The following is a 23121-nucleotide window of genomic DNA, read 5'->3' on the forward strand; positions in this document are numbered from 1 at the left end:
GTAATGATTCAATCACATAGTTAGAAAACAAAAAAAGGCAATAGATACGAATTTATAACGATATTAGCAAATACACGCATCGTTATTTAAAATTGTATTAAAATTGCAAGATTAAAAGATTATATTATATTACAAAATTCGTAAAATATATAATATGTAAAATATCGTGTTATTAATTTATAAATGTTCGTCGCTTTCGTTTACAGATGGAGATAGATAAAACGCACAGAGCGCGAAGCATAAAATGCGAACGCAAGCCACTCCTAGTTTCAGTGTCTACATAAGCCACGTGTCGAGTTACCGTTACTGCATCGCAGCACGCCACTTTCCCATTTTCCCATTGCTTCTCCTGTCCGATTTATCGCCGGACGCGACCGCGAGGTCGTTCACACGAAATTCGCGACAATTCGTCACAGATTGCGCATGCAACAAAGTTTAAAAAAAAATTTATATATTTTTGCCAATCTTACTTCTCTTTATAAATATTATTACTGCGGAATCCGCAACTGAAGCAGAGCGATAAAAATTATAAGCAAAGGGTTCGAGATGACGATAGAAGCTTCTGCTGTTTTTCCCTCGCCTCGACCGCGACGCCGCGACGGAGGATCTTAACGGAGAAGTTATCGCCACCACGACTTCCAATTCACGGCGGCAAAATCCCCCGGTCTTAAGCGACTCCGGGGATTGTCGGCGACGGGATCGCACATCGGTATTCAGCGAGCAAAAGGCAAATCTTGCATTTTGCAATTCGCATCGCGCAACGCAGAAAGGGGTAATCCCACCCTCGATACAAGAGGGTTACACGGGGAAGAGAGAACGGAGCGATTGGTACGGGGACGCGGTTGCCATGGGAGGATTCACTGGTCGTGTTTCGAGGGTTTCCAACAGAGGGTTTATGACGATACCCTGGTTCCTCCAGTTTCCTCTCCCCCTTCTTCTTCCCCGCGTAACCATCTCTGCTACTGCACGACGCCGATGCGTGCACGCACGTCCGTAGCACGCGCGCGCGCGAGATCAATCTCCCTCGAGTTACCTAACGGCTCACGTTAGGTTTAGTCGGCCGGGGAAGTTGAGAGAACCGGTATTATTGAAAAACTGGAACCAGCAACACACAGCAGCAGCGGTCGTCGTGCCGGTTCGTCGTGTCGGAACACGCTCGAGAACGGCCACGGAAAGTTTCATTGCGTAATATTCGCCGATGAAAAAATGCAAAACCGCAACGTAGAAAAAAGATACGAACCCTGCATTTATTTTTCTAATGGCGAAAATAAAGCGCGAATGTATCAGGAAACATCTTCGTCTAGTTGACGAATTTATTTGCATAAAATATATGCATATTATCGTAAACGATTCGTCGATAATAACGGTAGTATCGTATATTTAGGCAGATTTTCTTCGCGAGTAAAGCCATGCGTTATCGCCGTTTCTGCGAGGCAGTTCTCGCTGCGGCGGGCCATAAACGCCATGTCGAACTGTAATAAAGCCCGCCGTTGGTAAAGCCGAAAAAAATGATGGAGGGAAGGTTGTGTTTACACACACGTGCTCTCTAATAAAACAGCCAGGATGGATTTTACGAACGTAACGAGCGGCGCGCCGCGCGTAAAGTCGCGGGAAAAATGATCGCTCTTATTTCCGCCACATGTCGATAATAACAGTAACGACGACAAAAATAATAACGTAACAGATGTAGCAATGGGATTAGCAACATCGCGCAAGGAACGCATCGCTTCCAAGTTTCGACGACGCTAATTAGCCGCGTCGTTAACTTCTTAAACTTTGACGATTGCTCGCACAGACGCGAGTCCTGACGAAAATACATACAAGTTGAAACCCTGCGCGAGAATACGTGCCCTAATTCACAGAGGGGAATTCACAGCCGGCTGGCTGCTTAGCACCAGTTATCCTTTCTTTCTCCGTTCCCGCAAACAAGCGCCGAAATGGCAGGCAATTTGAAGATGGAGGTCAGAGATCGTAGGTCAAAGTTTGTCAAATATTATGGAACGGGAGTTGGGACGTGCATCGTTTATAGATCCCTCTTCCCCCTCAAAAAAAGCTACTTTTTTTTTCTGCTTCATATAATAAATCCGAGATAAACGCAGCATTTTATAAACGCGAAACATTAAAAGCTCGCCATTTATCGCTTCAACAAATCGAAATCTGAAGCTACAATGTATATTGAAATTGATTGTTTCTCACATTTCATCTATTGTATAATGTGTTCTACATAAGGTCAAAATGCATTTACATAATTCATTAAGCTCATTAATAATGCATGGTTTATAGAAGCTTCGCTTATATCTGCATTCGTTATATTTTGTTATTAATTGAAATTTGCCTTGAAATGCGTTTTAATTGAATAAATATAAATATTTATATACCTCTATTCTGTATTAACGTAATGTATATCGATAAAGACATACATTAATACGTATAACAATTTTTCTTTTCAAATTTGTTTCTTAAATGTAGGATTTATACAAGTAAACCATAATAGCACGTCTAGATTTAGATTTGTTACACCGTTTGACAAAATTCGAATTCCACGTTGCATCTTTCTCGATTCTATTATCCCGCGATATAAAGATACGGATAAAGAAGCGTCGGTTAACCAGGATTAGCAGTAGTTGAGGCATCGGTGTAACAAAGTTTACGGGTCACATTGATAATCCAGGTTAACTCTAATCCCGGATTAACGATATTCTCCATCTCTTTCTGGATAAGCCAGTTAATCGATCAGTTAATAGGTAAATAAGTCGGTTGAATCACAGGTGAAAGCAAACTTTGCACAGGTCAAGGGAAAAGTCGTAGGCGAGTAAAAGTATTCTTTTAATAGCGACGTAAGCGTACGTACATGCGTGCGCAAAGAGACACATGCACGCTATTCGGTTTACTCGGGTTATTGATTTCCCCTCGTATTTAGGGTAGGACGACAGTGTTACAGAAAGGGGTATATGTATGTATGTATGTATGCGAAAGGATTCGCCGGGGGCGTAGCTTATGCCTGATTTACGCATGTGGAAAGGACGGTCTCTCGACCGAGATTAATTTAACGAGCTCCTACGACGCGATTAAAGCTGGTCACCAATATCGGTTTAATCCTCCATCTATCAAGCTAGTTTTTTTACCTTATTACGTATGTATATATATGTAAATCTGTGTTTAATTAAATATGCCAAGTTATTACAACCCGTCATATAGCTACGTAATAAATAAAGCTACGTAATAAATAAAAAAATAAAAAAATAATAATAATAATTTTTTTTTTCGTCCATAATTTTGAAGCAATTAAAAGAGAAAATATCTACTTTAAGAAAGATTTCTTTGCTTGCGTAATGTTTTGAGTTGATTACTATTCTACGCGATATATCTCGCGTGTTGTAATCGCCAACGAGCCAACACAATTCATCGCGTCGGTTCATTTTGTTAACAAAACAGTATGTCGTAATTCGTACGGCTCGTAAGCGAAACTTTCGTTATATCAAAAAGTAGCGAGGATAATTATTAATTACTTACCTTGATGTGGTAGGAGTTAAGTTTGGTGCGGGGCAGACTGTTGAAAGCGCTGAAATCTAGACGACGGGAGAAGATACCGTTGGCGCCACAGCTTTGTCTGCAAGCAGACGAAACAAGAATATTTTGAAAATATTAAACAAATATAAGGATAAATGTTTTATCTTTTATTTCTTGCACGCCTTTTGTTATATATACACATCTATTTTAAAGTACTTGTTATGTCGAATACGAATATTGATATCGAACGACATATGGTTCACCAGAATCGCGAACGAACCCTTTAAAGAGCCTCCAACGAAAAAGTTCGTGTTCCAGTGAATTTTTCGCGATTCATAATAATCCTGGACCCACGACCTCTCGCTTGACAACTTTCTCCCCCAAGAATGCCAGTGTATGGGACCCTCGTCATGCGAGGCATGCTTTCGTTATATATGTGCGACAATGAAAACGAAATATCTCTAATTGTAAATTCGCGCGTACGTCTGCGTGTGTGTATGTGTTTTTAGCTTTTTATTCACACTTATATTAATCGTCATAGAAAAAAAACCAAAAGTAAAGTTTCTCAAGCAGAAAAACTCTGTCTTGATGGAAGCGTATTAAAGATCGATGTAGATTACATTAAATAAATTTCTCTTCGAATAAAAAATATTGGTTTATTTCAGAGTCCAAGTACTTTCAATTCCTTTTGCTGAGATAATTTTTAGATAAATAAAAGTCATATTTTTGCAATAAATTGAAATTAATCCAAGCAGAAAATAAATTTTATTTCCATGATTTTTTATGATTTTTCTTAGTGTCATTTAAATTGTAATTACAAAAATAATATTAAATGTTTTACATTAAAGATATATATATATATATATTTCGTTAGTAAATTCGTTTGTAAATTAAGATTAACGCTCGACGAAACAAAAATAAATCAATAATTATTTATAATCGTATATTTCTGATGTCTTCGCAAATAAACATTGATTTCCTTATTGCGCGACAATCAACACGATGCGAGTCAACGACGCTCTTAGCTCGACGAACACACAGAAGAGAGATTCCGCTATATAGGCAAATTAAAAAGATAAAATAGAACAACAGGCGCCAGTGAGGTGGCTTCCCAGGATACCCGGCGCGGAACGGGAATCACAACAACGACGACCATAATAGTCGGTTCGAGCTGTGCAACACATAGTTGCGTCATCGGGAAGACGAGCAGGCAGGCGAGCGATAGGCGTCAACATAGTAGCAAGCTAGGGTGGGATGGATAGAGTGGGGGGTACCCGCGACCTTGGCCTCCACTCTAACGAGACCGTCCCTCTATCGCCGCATGTATTGGTTATGTTTGGCAATGTGAAGTCCAGGGTCACGAAAATATTGCGCACTGTCGAAGGCAGGCGATCGTTTTTCGCAGAGAACACTCGCTTGCATTATGCTGTGTGTGCCATTTATTCGATTTCTAGATCCGTTATCGGAAAGAATTTTTGCAGCAACCTTGTTGCATTCGTTTTTTCTTACTTTTCCCCAATAAAAGTTACAATACTTTTGCAAAAATAAATTGTTGAAACGTGTGATTCAGATTCGATATCGCGGTTTTGTATGAGCAATTGTTATTCCTCTGAATTTAAGCTATTCTTTTCGATTGAGAGACACTGTTATTGTGACTAGAGAGAGAGAGAGAGAGAGAGAGAGAGAGAGAGAGAGAGAGAGAGAGAATTTAAGTGTGAAGGCGCACACAAGGTGTGTGTCTCGTCACAAAAATAAGTATATTAAAAGTTAAGTTAAAATCGTTTTAATTAAAATGAAAATATAATTCTTAGAAGATAATTAAAAACTACTATAAATGTAATTAATTAAGAAACCCCATGTTCCGAAATATTATCGATGTCGGATGTTATAATTCTCCTTTGTCAGAACAAAATAGGAAACAGCATATTTAATTTTAATAGTCTATTCTAATATATCAGATGCGATAAGTATATTTGAAGTATCTATACTCACGTTGTGAGAATTGCTGAATATTCTTTTCCATATTTTATAATTCCGTTATCACATCGAACTCAATATTTTCTACAATGCCCATCATCAATTTAAAAGATCTTTGTTAGATTCAATAATAAAATTTGCATTGGTAGGCTGTGTGTATTAGAGACGCACGTCGTCGATGACTAACGTCGTTATGTAACATGTTATTACGAAAACTTGTTTTGCGACAGACGTGTAGCGTCACACACACGCGCGCACCCACGCACATACGCGAAACCTTCACACTTAGTAAATAGCGTTGTTTACTTCGTATTTCATTGCGATTAGTCAACAATGTAGACAAGAGCCGATAAACGCGGAAAGAAGGCGCCGCGGTGCCGCTTCTCTCTTTTTTTTTTTTTTTTGCGCTGCAACTTGGCAATTCTTGACACGTTGAAAACACACGTGAATAGTCTCGCGAATCGCCCGAGCAAGTTATTGTCAACACACGTATCGCGTCACATTGGCATACCGTCCAAAGTTAAACTTTACAAAAATATCCTGAAAATTACTCCCTCAGGAACGTCCCTCCAAAAAATTGTTATTCCCAAATATTATAGAAATTCAATGAAAAAATGAGCACATTCTTCCTTGACTCGATTACTTGAAATTTTCAAACATATTAATTATAATCTAGAAATTTTTCTCGTATATATATATATATATTTTTTTTTTTTTTAATTTCTCTCACGAGTTATATTCCGAATAAATATTGAGAGTAATACGTTGAACCAAACGGGCTTTAAAAATATATAAGAAATACGCCAACGGCCAACTTTCGTTTTCGGCGAAGCATTCTTTGCATTCGACTGGGAGGACGACCATAAAAAAAGAAATGATTCGCGCGTTGGAACTGCGGAATAAAAATAAGAACTCAGCGGTACACGTGAAAGCCATTAAGTTGGACGTAACGGCGGAGGAAAAAAATAGTAGCCGGCAGTCCAATTTAATGCGCACTAACCGGTTTCCATAGTTAGCATATGCACACACACATTCGCCGCACTATCCGAGAATGATGATATCTACCGCGTGCGCTGATGCAAGAAAGTTATTATCTAACCTTGACGTGACTCCAACACAATGTTGACGATGTCATATACGAGCCTCCAAATTCTTTGCGAACACATGTTGTAAAAATATCGCGAAATGCTAGTTGTTATCGTCGATCGAGGTGACGCAAAAAAAAAAAAAAAAAAAAAAATCCAGCAGCAGATCTGACGGATTATTATTAGTGCGAACGTAACTGCGCGAAATATTTTTCAAGCGCGTTATAGATACGTATAGCGAGATGATTAATCGCCTATTTGAATAACGTCATTGGCGAATCGTAAAATACATTTTAATCCGATTCGATTAATCGGGGAGTGCCGAATTGTTTATGCGCGCGAAACAGTTCTTGTAACAGGAGTACTTGAACAGACGTATCAAATATTATTGCGTATCAATGTTTTGCGGTCGTCAGGATTAATCGCGAGATAATTTCTGAGAAAAACACGTTAATAATAAATACATACGATATAATAGATAATGATTCCGTAGAACACGGCGTAAGATTCCGATAGAAATAGCTCTTTGCGTATAGTCATCTTACAAGATCATAATTAATATTGTGCCAATTGACGTGTCTTTTATTAGATGTATCAATACATTGAAGCGGGAAGGATCGAGATCGATCTCCACGCGATTTGCATCCGACTCGAAATGCCTCATGACCAAGAAATGAAGGTCCAAGTTATAGTTGCAAACATCTGGCTTAGTTTAAACGAAGGAGGACATCATATAATACGGTCGCAATAATGACATCGTAAAATATAGATGATTTGCATGTGGCGCGTTCGACGCCGCGGGGACTTGGGACTTTAACATTGTTGCGCAAGCAACCAACCGACGTCGAGGGCGTCATATACGGACGAACGGATAAGTTTTCGTAACCGAACACCGCCGGTGTATATCAAGTGCGATCGGCAGATCACACAGTAAGAGATTATATTTCTAGGAGCGTTTCGCATTCGACACCTCTCTCCTTCATCATCAATGATCCGCGTTTCCAAGCCAGCGGCGAATCATTCACGATTTATTATGTCGGCCGCCGACCGCACGAGTTAGTCAGCGATTCCGAGAATTGCCCCGTCCGTTCGCGGTAATATCACGCTGGAAATAGCGGCGAGCGAGCTAATATACCAGTCATTGTGTAATCTTTATCCAAGTCTTTATCTCTATCAGGCACAAGCGCGTGCGCTGTCGCGATAACGATTATCGACCAACGACTCGCGAATATATGAAACTTGTTGTCGAGAAAAGAATCCACACGAAATGACCGACGTCGTGTTTATGCGCGCAGCTGTGGTTATACAAGTCGTCACGTTTATCGCCGGTCGCACGACACGGTCCTGACCTATCGTAACACATCGACCGATTACGCTCTAATTTGTTATCATGGATTAATGGATTCGATATAAAAATTGAACCGATAACGGATTAAGAGGCTCCTCTCGCCCTCTAACAAAAATTATTCCACATCCTTCAATTTTCTTTTTTTTTTTTCAGAGACATAAGTTACTACCGGAACACGATCGATGATATCATCAGCATGTATAGTGATAGATGCACGTCAAAATCGTGATAGCAAGGGAATATCGTGCGAGATTATTTCAGGCGACTTACGTCAGAGCGCTTTATCGAATGATTCCTGACCTAGGTCATAATACCTATTGTGTAAAGAGAAGAAAAGTTAACTTGAGAATATATCATATAGCGATAAAGTCTATTTTGAGAGAGTTCAAATATAAAATAAAATCCAATGAAACATTAAAATGTTTTCTGAGATTGTAATTATTTTTTTATTTGTATATATTTTAAAATACGTACACACAGATATATTTAAAAAAAAACATCTACGTGATATTAATGATGAATTGTATGTAAAAAATTTTAATGTTATTAATTTATATAAAATTGTAATTAAGATTTAAAATTTTTAGATATTTGTATTTTTTAAATATTATTTTCTATACGTAGGAAAAATAAATTCCTGCAAACATTGCTTTTAATACTCTTCCCCATTACGAATATAACATGTGTTGCAAGTTCAAGAACATGTAAAATCTGCGTTCACGAAACGTCATATAAACTTGTTTGAGTCATCGAAAAATTTAGCAACACACGTTGAGAAACCCGATAGCAGATTTTTATAGAAACAGGAAACTCCTATTATCATTCTAAATCATCAGATCATCATCTAGACCTATATTTCATTTACGCCTCTATCATATTCTGTCGCGACGCTGACGAATCTGTTTCGATCGCGTGACAAATCAAAAAAGTCTTTCTATAAGCTTTCGTAAAAACGCATGAAAAAGCAACGTAAGGAAGACTAATTTTTTATCGCTTTACCGTTATTATTACAATCTTCTATTTACGTTTAAGCTCGATCTGTATATTTATATGCGAAATTTGGAGCGTGTACGATTGATTGATTTGCGCATTGTATACATATATCGCAAATTAAAATAGTCTAATGTTCTTATATTTATAATTTAGTGTCAAATATAGCCGCTTGATATTACACGTTTTATTTGTCTAATTAGTATAAGTGCAATCAATCGTGAACGGAATGTCACATTCAAGGATACGCGTGAAATATGATTACGTGACTTCGTCTGTAAACAAGTTAAAGATTGAAATGCTATTATTTGAAGTGTCTATCGATAGATCGATTCGGTTAATTGGCCATTTTGGCAACAAGAAAATGAAATACATATGCAAATTTGTGCCAACAACGAAATGTTTTCTTATAATCTCCTTATATTTATATGCAAATATAACAATATTTATATATGCAATATTTAAAATATTTAAATTTTTTTATTTATGCAAATATATAACAATGTCAATTTTATATTTTTATTATATATATATATTTTCTTATGTAATGTTTCTAATTTAACGAAGAAGCGTTTCGAGACTGCTTCCGTCTCCAAGCGGGAGACGTCTTGTTTACGATTACCGGTTGTTATTTATGAGCACAAAGATCTAAAAAAAAAGCCAAAAACTTAAATGAAACCGAAATTTGCCGCGTAGCTGAACGATATTTTTTTAGAGGCCTCGTCGTATTTTTGCGCAGTTAAGCGATAACACGCTCGTGAGATACCCTTCTTCCGTCACCGGCATACGCGTATACAACTATGACATCCGGTACACACACACCTACATATATCAGCATATGAATTACGCGAACGAAGCTAAGCGCCACTGGGCGTCATCGCGAACGATACACTTGCGCGCACACACGCGTGTTTTATGTCTGTATGCGTATCTTTTTTTTTTTATACGTGTATGTATGAATCGGACCGTGTTACTCGTGCCGGAATGCAAAGCCACGGTAAAATAAAGACCTCATACGACCACAGATAAGACTTCGCCGAAGATCTTCAAGGATGGAGATAAATTCCGCGAATTCGTTAGTATTCAAGAGCCGAGCAAGATAAAATTATGCTTATTTTTCTAGCGAGTAAGACGAGCATTATTGATTCATTAAGGCGAATAAGTTTAACGCATAGTTTATTAATGATTGTTTGATCGATTGTAACGAGTAATGGAAGCAAATTAAAAACAAGCTACTTAATCGACAAGTGGCTCGCGCGAGTCAAAGAAAATGTAAAAAATACTACAAAAAATCCTTATATCGGTTATTATCCACTCCACTAAAATAGCGACATCATTAATTTTCTTCACTTATTAAACTTGTCTAGCAAGTTGTCGAAGCAAAAATTAGAAATGTTCTCGACGAGTAACAAGATAAGTAAGATTAGTATAATTCTAGGAACATTATACAACACGAGATATACAAAAAAAAACTCGCATATGTGCAATATTCCTAATGTTACACGGGATATTCTAAATTGATTGATAGTTTATCCTCACTTAATTAATAAAATTTTATAAATTCTTTTCTCCGAGACTTATTTCAATAAAATATTTCGGCATATGTTAAAAAGAATTTCTAAAAGGTTTTTTTTCCCCCCCTTACAAAGTTATTACACTAGTGTGTAATCTTATTATTTGTAACGTAAAGTTGATTGAAAATTGATACGAGCTATTTGCATTGATGGAATATACTATTTTCGTCTTTGTCAACGCGGTGACGAACCAAACACACTTAACTCTATGAGAGAGAATAAAATAGGTGGATGGGGTTATCGGTAAGCCGAAAGCGTTCAGAAAGGATTGCGGGGTAACGAGATAGCATCGGAAGAGAGAGGAGGTTCGACTTATAGATAAATAGATTCGGTGTCTCACGTCCCCGCAATGTCCTTGAGCGTAGCGGATGAGACTCCTGAATTCGCTTCACGAATTACTTACGAAGCACGTGAGGATCTTGCTAAAGACGGAGCCAGCTAGCTGCCACGTGCAATTTCCACGGCAACGACGATGACAACGACGAACACCACCGCGTCTTCTGCACATACGTGAGCCTACTACGTGGTACGTGGATGAAAAGGAATCTTCTACAGCTCGGGACTTAAATCCCCCTAAAGCGGGTCGCAGGTGTGCGTTAATGAGTCGAGCAACGATAATGGAAACGACGGTACAGCTAAGCGTAGACACAATGGATCGACTAACCCAAGCTGGCCAGTCAGTTCTAGCCAGTCGGTGTCGCGTGAAAATTTGTACAAGCTGCTTCTTTAGCACTTAACCCCCGTCCTGGGAAACTTACTTCGCGCGATACAAAGTAAACTCGTTTGAATCTCGGGCGTTTCTTTCCCACATTCAAATGTTGCCGCAATAATCCCTAAAAAAAAAAACACGCTAAAAGAAATATCGCATGTATTTCCGAATTTTATTTTACAATTCTATGTATTCGTAATCTTCTTTACTTTAAATTTTATACTCAAAATTAATTTCAGAATACTAATTCTGTTTTGCATACCAAGTCCGATTATATTATTATTGTAGCACTAAATATAGCGACGTTTTTCGTTAAAGATAAATTCTTGGATATAAAATGTCATTTCCCAGAAATGATACTGGAATATAAAGGCAGAAGTTAAAAAAAAAAAAAAAAAAAAAAAACTCGGGGACCGATCCGCGCTGCGATTCCTATCTATTAATAGACGGCATAAACACGACAGAATGACGATACGCGGAGGTTTGCGCGAGAAAGAAAAACAAGCTTCACGGATGACAGCCACGGGGAGACATTGATGGCCGCCGGTTGTCGGTTACGTGCGTCGAATCACGATGCAGAATCCCCCGCGGTGCATTCGTTCGCGAGAGCGCCTGCACGTTCCCGATTTAATTGTATGCTAATACCGCGCGCTCTCGATCCAAGCGTGAAAGCCGTGGCTGCGCTGCAGAGAGCCTCCCCCCCCCCCGTTCATTAATTAAACGAGGACAATCAAGAGGTGGGGTCTTTATCTGCGATTCGTCATCGCGTCTAATCTCGCCAAACATTTATTAACACATACTACGAAAAATTATTTGACGCTACAAAAAAAAATATGGGAATAAATGACACGCGTTGACTCTAGAAAATACTGTTCGCGTTTTACGCGACAAGTGACATTAACTAGTATTTTGAACGCGAAGATTTTCTTCCCGTGAGCAAGTGTAAAATGTCAAAAATTGTCACTTGTGAAATGTTATTTTCGACGTTATAAATCTATGTGACGGTAGTGACACGCGCGCCTACAAGTTGCGAACAAGTTGGATATCAATCCTAATATATTTTCTTTCTTTCTTGTCGAAACACTCACGTCTCATTCCGATGTATCGTTACGTGACCCTGTGTGTGCATAAAGTCTGTCATCCCTCGCGGCTATCGAATTATCGAAGCGAGAATATCTCAGGTTCGAGCGGAGGGAGTTACCGGAGAAAACGTCGCGTAAAGTATAGATTGGAACTGTTTACATATCAAGGGAGGTATCCGTCAAACACGCGCGTCCGCAAACATATCGAACCGACTACTCTTCAGTCTCTCCCTCTCTATGTTTCGTTAACTCCTGTCCGGGACCGAAACGAAGCTTTTGTCGCCGACACGAGCCGTCTTTGAGGGTCAATGTCAGCGACACACTGTCGATGCCGAGAGCCTAGCGGACGATGCTTGGAAGGGTACGATTTCGGGTGTCATGTTCAGGAACGCGCTCTATTCTCCCCTCCACCTCTTTTTCCATTTCGAGAGAGAGAGAGAGAAAGAGTAAGATAGACAATATCGCTGAATTGTTGCCATGCTTTGTGCGACGTACACTCGACTAACTTGTCAACAAAGCCATTATCGGTGAATCGAGAGAGAAAAGCGAACGCGACAATCGTGGGAGACTGCGTGTATGGAAAATACAGCTGGTTATGCAGCGTAACAATTGTCGTCACACTCGTATACAAAGCAATTAGTTAATAGTCGCAATCACAGAAATAAATTATCATTTCGTGTATATGATAAATTTTTGACAGCACATTTTATAATAAAATTTACAATTTAAGAAAGGTGTGCGTTTTTGTCTTTATATATATATATAAACTATAAGGCTTAAAATTTCGATATGGATTTGATTTTATGGCACGTGTGGAATCGCGCAAATTATATTCGGGTTCCTCAAACTTGGATTTAACCAGATCGAGAAGATGGTATTACCCGCGGTGAGCATCGATGGGAAGCTGCATCGGGAGAATTGAGGTAAAAAAATATCGAGGACGAGAACCATCCAATAAACCGAAATAGAGTCGGCGGATAAGGAGCTTTTTTCCTCGTCGGGGCACGTACGCGCGTGAGAAAAAGGAAGTCGAACGATCGTGTAAGGAGGTCCTTGTAAGCGGACTTATCCCCAATGTGATAACGGACCTCGAATGAATCTCACCAAAGAGAGAAGATTACCTGAGAACTCGTCTAAAGGTTAATCCCCTACCCTCCCCTCCTTCGATGCCTCCCCTTCTTGTACGTAGTTACATAACGCGGGAAACTGTCATCCCCGGATCATATGCTCACGTGCTCACGTGCTCACGTGCTCCAGAAAGCACGAATTTCTGCCAGATTTTCAAGAGACAGAAATACAAGTACTCTCATAATCACATTTCATCTCGAATATCTAATTCTCATTAATTCGTACCTCTTGACGGACGGACATTGCTGAAAATAATCTAGATTGTCGCGAATTTTATTAGTATGTTGAAAAAATATTTCAAGCATGGAAATTATTTACGGACGTATAAAACGTTTTATACGTCCAACGTACGTCCATTATTCTCAAGTTAATTGTAATATTGTGCAAAATACAACGTATATAAAAAGAATTATTCTGAAATATATCTTATAGAATATATCATAAATATATCAGGTATTATATCAGACAAAAATACTGCACTCGATTGCAAAATCTATTGTATACACGATAAATATTATATAATTAATTATATATTAATTATACATATATATATATATATATACACATATATATGTATGTATATAGAGGTTCGTGATATATATAGACACAGGTAACAAAAGATGGGATATTCAATAGAAAGGTAATAGAATAACAGAAGAAGAAAAAAAAAAAGATTTCGTATCATAATTAATAGTAGCTTGTAAATTCTGGCAAACTTTCCTGGCGCGCGTACTCGAAAAATACATACGAGCGCAGTTGTTTATCATTGTTTAATTATTACGTGTGAAGTATTATCAAGCATTTCCAAATACAAACACCGTGTAGAACACACAACTAGTTTTTTTTATCACATGTTATAGATATTATACATACTACAGATGAGAGAGAGAGAAAGAGATGAGAGATATACAGAGGGAAAACGTTTCCGCCGCAATAATTAAATGTGGCTGGTAAAAGTTTCCTGTATTTTCCGACGCGCGTACTCGTAAAATGCATACGAGCGTCGTATGATGAATAGTATAGCGTATCATGCACGCGAGGAAAACCGAGATGCCTGTCTCTCTTTCATTCTTGAACGAGACGAACACGACGTTAACAAACCAATTAGCAGTAAACCATCCCCAGGCCCGCAATAATTTACACACTTGTCTGCACAAAGTAATACATGCGAATGCGAGAGAATACGCGCGGCGACCAATCTTTCTCGTCTCATTTCTCCTCTTTTGCTCGTCGTCCTCCTTCTTAACTCTCGCCTCCCACAAGACGCGATGAGACGGCGAGTCGTGACAAGCGAAAGGATAACGGGATCGCGTAAATAAGGATCCGACCCTGGCGAGCCCAACGAGCCGGCTGGCGTTTTTAGGCCGGTGATTTAGCCGGCGAGTTGTTGCGCGAACGCGATATAATGTCTAGCGAGTATGTTTGTGACATGTCCCTCCTTCCTCCTTTTGTCGCATCCGCCGCTGGCTAAGGCGAACGACTCGTGAAAAAGAAGGTATAAAGGAGTCGCGAGAAAACGCAGGTGAGGAGAAAGAGGAGAAAAGAGGACGAGATTGAGATTTAACCAAAGTCGAGAGCAGCAGCTCCCCTGCGGCAGAACTTCTTCGCGCCATCAAAGAAGCTTTGAAATATACAAGGCTGTCTCTGTCTTCTGCTTTCCTCTCCCGGGAAACGGAAGCGACAGAGATTCGTCGACTGCAATGCATTTCATTGCGATTGTCAACTTCGATGACGCGCCATCTATTCGCCGGGGATTTCCCAGAGATTTCGATTAGCACATTCGAGACATGTGCACGATTGATATTATTTTACGATGTATTTGGTAGCATTCGACGACGCTTGCGAAGCTGATTTATAAATTAAACGCATGTTACAAATTTATAAGAATTTAATGAATAGTGTTCGATATATCAGCAAATCGAAACGATATATAAATTACATAGTTTTTTTTATAATCCAATGTAATCGAATGTGAACAGTAGATATTGAATCAGCTTCTGAATCGAAAAGATTTGAAAGTTACTTCTTTAGCTTTTTAAATTTCACAAAAATATCGTACAGCTTAAATATCTATGTATTAAAAAGGTGCGATATTACCCCTGACAGTTAGACGAGAAGTTAGCGTGACATTCTTAACACAATCAATGTTCAAAAGTTAAGATAATAACGTCACGAGACGGAACGAAGGAGACTACCTTTCGACCTGTATATTCAATGTATCCTTACCGACTTAGGAAAACAATATTCTGATATCTATATATAAATTACGTATTCCGTAACGCGCTCATGTAACGTTATAATATCGCAAAGTTTCTCTCTTTCTCTTTCTCTCTCTGTTTCTGTCGAGTCAATGAGATTCCGAAGCAATCTTCCAAGAGAAATTCGAGCCCGGATCGAGTCACGGTCGGCACGAATTATGATCGTCGAAAAAACGACTGTTTGAAAGTTTTGCCGATGCGAGAACAATTTCTGGTATCGATCGTAATGCGTAAAATATTGTATCTATTCGCTTTTAATCCGTATATCATGTTTTTTTCTTATCACATTCAATATTTTATGGTAATATATTCTGATTATATTTAGCACGAAAAACAACAGTTTTATTCTTATATCACGTAATATCATAAAATTTCTATAGCAATGTATTTTTTAATCAAACCGACATTAATATATTCACTAGCAGTTGTAAAAAAAATTCTGCATTATTTTCATATAAAAGAAATTATATATCAAATATTATAATTAAAAAAAAAGAAATATTTCAAAGGTAAATGTCTAACGCTAATTTGAGATACGTAATAAACTTCCATTGTTTAAAATTTGCACTTGCATTAACGTTGCAACGTACAATTGAAGATGCGATTACGAGCCCGAGTGATTCTCTCCGTCCGCTAATTATTGGGGCGAGAAAAAAAAATTTTAAGAAGCGCACCTCACACGCAAAAGCGAAACGTAAATTATCTTAATTATTGCAATTTAGCAAGCAGACCGAAAATGTGACACCATTTTCGCCGTAATACTGCCCATTACGCATCGCGCGAACTTAACGTAATTAAACTCATTCGGGGAATGTAATTTTTAAATCATCACCGTCTTTCTCCGAAAGTCGCGAGCGTGCGAAACTCTTTCGCCGATGGACCACGATCGTTCGGCTTATCATCTTGATAAGCTTATCGTTTCTGAAATTTCATTAGAAATTTTACTAATTTTCACGGCCAAACGCTAATTTCGTCTGAAGATAGAGAGCGGGTTGGTGCGGAAATATGTTCAACTTCCACGTCCGAGAAAATTTTCAAAAGTATGCGAAATTATAAAAATTTAAATAATTGCGTAGCGTATGTTTCACAAATAATTTTCTCAAATAAATTAAACTGGGATTAATTATATTTGGCTAACCAGTAACTATTACATTTCTAAAACAATTTCTTAAATATTAATATGTACAACTTTATGTGTGAATTAAATTACTTATCAAATGAATAAACACACACACACACGCGCGCGCGCGTTTAAAATCGTCTTCCGCATGGCAAACTTTTTTCTTCTACATTTTTATATTTAATTAATTTATTTACTTATTCTTGGAACTTTGGCCTTTATTTATTTTTGAAACACTTTCTGGTTTCAGTAAAGCGGATTTAGTCAGATTATATGAAAAACAGAAACTGTCAAAAACAATACCGTCATATCATTCGTACGATCGACGAATTATAATGCTTGAAAAGCACTGTAACTATTGTAAGCATGTGAGATTGTAAATATAACATCGATTTTTTTCTAACGCCATTTGTATTGATCGCAATCTCATTGCGGAGCGAGCTCGCGATAAAATTTCGCCTTCGCGAAAAACTGCGCCGAAACGCGGAGCAGAAAACCATGCGAAGAGACCAACGAAAGAAATATAAAAGGAAGAAAGAGGACAGAGCTCGGCTGCAATTCATGAATGTTAATGACGAGTAGGCGCGTTCTTCTCCCGCCTCTCTCTCCTTCCTCCCTTTTCACCCATCTACACATATTTGCATAAATTTGGCAAACAGCTCATTACAAATGCGACGAATGCCATATACGCGTGCGTGCAAACGTGAACGCGCGCGTAAAAAGCGTGTGTTTAGGTCAACGTGCGAAGGCCGTTCGGCGGCTCGCGCGCTCGTCCGAGCGTTGAATGCAAAACGGAGAATTAATTTTTTGACTCGTAATTACCACGCCTTGTCGCGAAGCCTTACTTGAGAATCGTTAACTGGGTTCATTATTATTTCGATCTTCGCATCGATTATCTCGCGAAAAGAAATATTCCGTACGTTACACGTCGTTCAAGCCAAATGCTCCGCTTAACTTCCTGTAACGATAGATATATATTACAATATCGAGTACTGAATAAAATGTCGACGACCAAACGGAAAGTCCTTAAATTTCATCTTAGCTCTTTTTTGTTTCGTCGAGCTCAGGCAGAAGCTGTTTAGCGAAACATGCGCTTTTAATAAATTGGCATTATTATTAACGCGCTACCGCTGAGGGTGGGATAAAAGTTTCGACTTTGCTTGGTTCACCGCGGGTGTTATACGTAACGAAGTCTAATCCCTCTATAAACTTGCATTCTTCTATCTAGCAGAACGGTAAAAAACACCAGGTGCCTTCGTTTCGTTTAAGAAAAAGTCGTTTCGACGTGCACTGTAACGGAAATTATTTACGCGCTATCTGCAAGAATGAAGATAGGATAGAAGAGAAGATCGTCCCTTTCATCTCGCGTGGCTTTGTATACAATTGTCGCTTACAGTTAGGAATAACAAAACTTTCTGCTGTATCGAATAATATTCGAGAATTCTTCAACGATTTTTCTCCATTGTCGACAATTTATAAGATACGCATCTCTGAGAAAAAAATTGTTTTCTCCTGATTTTTATTCGTATTTAATTACAGTATTCAAGTTCAAGGCAAATATAAAAAAAAGAAAGGTAATAGTGGGATTCTTAAAAAGGAATAATATAAAAGTATATCGAGAATTGACGATATTGCTAAAGGAATATCGATATGTTTTCAGCCAATTATACATTGATATTTCCGGGATATCGATTATTATCTCGGCACGTCTCGTTAGTAGCGCGATTCTTTAATTGGAACATCCAAGGCCCCGCTTCTGTGCTCGGAATCTCTTATTCGGGAAAAAGGAAAAAAGCGCGACCGATAATAACGCGAGAATTCTGTTGGATTTGTCGACGAGGCGGGAACGAGAGAGGGAGTATCCCCTCGGAGGGAATTTAATTAAGAGCAACTTCCACCTTTTGAAAAAAGAAAGCGCGCGCGCGCGCGCGAGAGGGAAGACCATCTCGCCCCGTCGTCTTTAAGGCATCCTTGGGGCGTTCTCGGCCTCAGGGTCGAGGTTCATGCTCCTCTCTCGATTCCCCTGCTGCCGTCCTGCCGGCTTATTTCTATCATTACTTCGCGATTCTTTACAAGAGGTGTCGTCTCCACTGCAGGCGGATGCGATTACGAGCGCAAATAACGCTTTTTCTTATAAAAGCATTCGGCGTTAATCGACATAAATTAAAAAGGGCATTATACAAGAGACTGAGCTCAATCGCCTTTAATACTCTCATTAACCTATATTCATATGAAAGATATCATCGCGAGAGAAATGCGTACTTTACGTTGTATCTATAAAACTAGCGGCCGTATATTAAAAAATGTTAAACACAAAGTTGAATCTCTGAATGTGAATATAAACCGCTGATATATCGTATGTGTTATTCAAATCTTTCTACAGATACACGTTTCCCCGGTTTTACGCGACTCGACGTAACGATGCTTATTGATATATATATATATCGATACGTGTGATATATCCCAATAAATTGCACGAATGTAATCGTACAAACGATTATCAGCGTACGTAATGTATACAAGCGCGACGCGAACAGGCAATTCGTTCGCGGAACGCAATCCGCCGCGCGTTAATCCATACGCGTCCGCTCCAAGCTTGCAATTATAGATAGATTAATCACGATCACGCACATGCGATCAACAACTCTGCAATTTCACTATCTCTTCGCTTGTCCCACTCACTTTCCAACGATACGAATAATATAAATGGAACTAATTGCTGGACAATTTCAAATGCAAATTTTCTCGCACACCGTGCAATAATTCCTCAAATATACTTGAATTTTAAATAAATTTCTGCGAACGTAACGCTAATAAGTAATAGATAAAGGTGATCGCGAAACGCGAACAAGTCAATGGTGACGCGCCTGCTGCAAAGAAGAATTATCTAAAAAGTTATCGATTACACGCTCTTCCGAGAAGTGCAATCCCATACCCGCCGCTATCCCGATTTAACTGTTACGGACGCAATTTAAGATGTCTTATCATTATCTGGTAAACCTAGACTCGTGACGTTATCGAAAAGGAACGCGAAGAAACCATCCACGCGAGATGAATGCAGCGTATAAAAAACTCACGATATTATTTTTCGGCAATTTTTTTCGCAACGCGCAAGTTTTGTGCGTACATAACTCGCAAATTCAATACACGTTTCGTCGAAGAAATTTTGCGGTATTTAAAACTAAGTGCGAGAAATAGAAAACAACTGTATATATAGACGCGACACGAATGCACACAAATTAGATTGAAAGCAATTCGGAGAAAATGAGGGCATAAAAAATATCTACAATTTTAATTTCCTTTGCGTTCATATCTTCTCCAAGCAAAAACTCTATGATTGATCCAACTTAAAAAAAAGAATCAATTTGAATTTTTAATTTATTTATAAACATCCTGAAATTTTTCCTTTGCGATAGATATTCTGTAGTTTATATATAGCGCTTTATAGAAGCCATTAGATTATTACGAGGAGGGGAAACTCGAAATATTAGATCCCTCGCGACCTTTTTAATAGTTTACGAGTGTTCGTGTATCTCTGTTACGTCTAGACTGGATCGCGACAAAGAGACGCAAAATACAGATGAAATTTATAAGGCCGCAAAAACTGCCCGATACGCCCCCCAATAAATATTTACGCATGAAAGATGTCGCGCGAGAAAACATTTGCGGGAGATACTTCTCGAGGGGAGTAAACGTCTACGAATGACCGTGGAATCGTTTCGTTCGCGATTTATTCTCGGTTAAAATCCGAGCTTTTTCGGGGAGCTCGTCGCGCATCAGCAACGGCGGGAATTTATAGAGATCGCGCGCCGCTCTTCCAAAGATGTCCGTAATAGTGCAAATGTAGCGAGAGAAGACGAGAAATAGGCAGGGGAAGAATCCGTTACCGTGTATGTATACGATGGAAATTGGCAGAGAGAACGCATTTCCGAGAATGGTATCCTGATATTGCGTAATGAGCGGAAAGGGCGGAGGGGAAATTCTTTTTTCGCCTCTCCGTTATATCCATAACGATCCTCGGAATTCGCAATCAACGTCCGTACAGTCGCGATATCGTATCTCGATTCGAAGCCCGTATTTACGAGAACCGGATGCGAGATTTTTAGAACAAAGATAAACTCATGTTTATAAGCCATTGTAGTAGCATTAATAAAAATTATATATCCTATGCATTACACGAATAGCATATTAACTTTTACACATCTTTCGTAACTCCTCCTTTTAATCGGAGAACACGAAACGCGGTGAATGTGTTAGGAGGATAGGGGGACGACAGCAGTTTCCGGAAAACTCGCGCGGAAAATTTATGTGCTCGCTAAATTCTACGCCTCGGCGTTAACGACGTAATTATATTGGAAATAAGAGCGTTAAATGTGTGCCGAGATTGTACCGATAGATACACCGTTATATTAACTACTTCAACATTTTTAAACGCACAAGTAAAAACGTTTGATCAAAAGATAAAATGTGAGAAATCGTTGCCTTAAAAAACGTTATTAAATTTCTACGTTAGGAAATTTTCTCCATTTAAAAACATAATTTAATAATACCTTTAGTACAAAAATTACAGGAAATTATGTATAAATTGTTCTTTAAAAAAAATCTTAAGCGTATCAAATTACTAAATCTCAAATAGTACAAGTATAAAGAAAAAAAGAGACAGATGGCATCGATTAAGAAAATCGGTAACCCCCAGAAAAAGAAAATGTAAACTGAACGACGAAAGAAATACTCGAAGGAATCTACAAGCCGTCTGGGATGCAGCCGAATGCAGGGGGCTAGCGGGGATTCTTTTCGATGACGCCAAAGGAACACGAATGTAACCGAACGCCGGTTTTTAGTGGCATCCTCTCAACGTTTCTCTGCCTCTTTAAATGCATGGTAGCGTGATTCCATGCGGTTGGCCTTGGGGAAGCTGCTAGAGCGTTCAGGCTCCTTCTCGCTCGGTGGCCCTGAGAAGGTGGCCACGGTCAAGGTTACAAGCATTCCCCCCCCCCCACCCCCCGCTCCTCCTCTCCCTCACCTTCTGCTGCTTCTTCTTCTCGTCGACCCATGTTAGCAATCACGCGGTTACACACAAACAAAAAACACACACACACACACACACACACACAGGCACGCAACAAACTCGAACGAATCCCGTCGTGCTACTCGCGCGCGCGCGAGCAACCTAAACTCGCCGTTGCATTTTAGTGCATGTGCACTCTCCTCGAGTCCGCTATCGTCCGGTGTACGATTCAAATATCCAGCGATATAGGGTGTTTGCAATAAAAAATAATAACTTATTTATCGATATTCGAAAGACCTTTGACAGTAGACTGCCATGTGAAAAATATTATTAATATTAGTATTATGTATTAAAGTTAATCGAATTCACGAATCATAAAAAATCACCTGAGAGAAACATGGCTTTATATTTAAATATTATAGATTTAACTCTTTTCGTCAAGCTTAATGTGACAACTTACTGTAATAAATTTGCACTAAAAAAAAGCAAGCAAATAAAAAAAAAATTGTTTTAAAGTCGAGATTGTCACGGATAAAAAATTCTCCACGGGAAAAAAAAAATTCTTTTGAAACTTGCATTATTTTGCAGTTGCTATGTTTGCTTCTACGTACAAAGCCTTAGCAAGATATCGCGCATTCATCGCGAGCAAACTCTTAATCGAGCAAACGGACAGCTGAGGTCAGAAGTCTGGATAAATTCAAGGCGTTCGATAGCGGTCGAAGAAGGCCCACGAGGGTTCCCGACCCGTCGAACTGAAGGAACATAAACAGAAATAGGACAGGTTTCCAAGGCTGCCATCTATATATAGGATGCACACCACACACGGGAAGTGCGAGCGTACTATGGGTGGAGCGCTGTCGTAATCGTCGTAGCGCTCTCTCGTTGCCCTTCGTCTTCTCGCTCACTACCGGAGGTCTAGAGCAACCATATACGCGACCGACAGTACACACGCGTATATGTATACACCTTGTATAGCGATGCGCGCCACCGAGAGGAAAACGGACCAGCGGCGTTCATTCATGTCCTCTTGAAGCGCCCGTCTATACTAAAGTCTCTTTACGACACAAAGTGAACACGAACGATCGAACTTTGTTTTCTCCGACACACTCTCATTATTTCTTTCGTACAGAATACACGTTGACGACATAAATCGTCGCGTTGAAAAAAATTTATAATTTGATAATTTGCCTCTTGCTATATCTCGAGATATCAAGAGATATAAGCCTACGTTTAAAATCTCTTGTAAACATTAGTCTTGTAGGTAATATTTTCGAATTATTGCATATTTTTGATTACAAAATTTCGACAGAATACGCTAATTATCTAAAATCT

The 23121-nt window shown here is 38.9% G+C and overlaps 1 protein-coding gene across 1 annotated transcript in view; it reads right to left on the minus strand.

Annotated features, from left to right (window-relative positions):
* Positions 1-23121, minus strand: part of LOC138940388 (headcase protein-like) — a 159354-nt gene that overhangs the window by 132144 nt on the left and 4089 nt on the right. Inside the window, exon 2 of the mRNA XM_070309257.1 lies at positions 3514-3610. Coding sequence (XP_070165358.1) covers positions 3514-3610 — 97 coding nt within the window. The remainder of the gene's footprint in view (positions 1-3513; positions 3611-23121) is intronic.

This window comes from Polyergus mexicanus, unplaced genomic scaffold (assembly GCF_030449975.1).
Source record: "Polyergus mexicanus isolate NDT 795.1 unplaced genomic scaffold, iyPolMexi1.0 SCAF_16, whole genome shotgun sequence".
Lineage (NCBI taxonomy): Eukaryota > Metazoa > Arthropoda > Insecta > Hymenoptera > Formicidae > Polyergus > Polyergus mexicanus.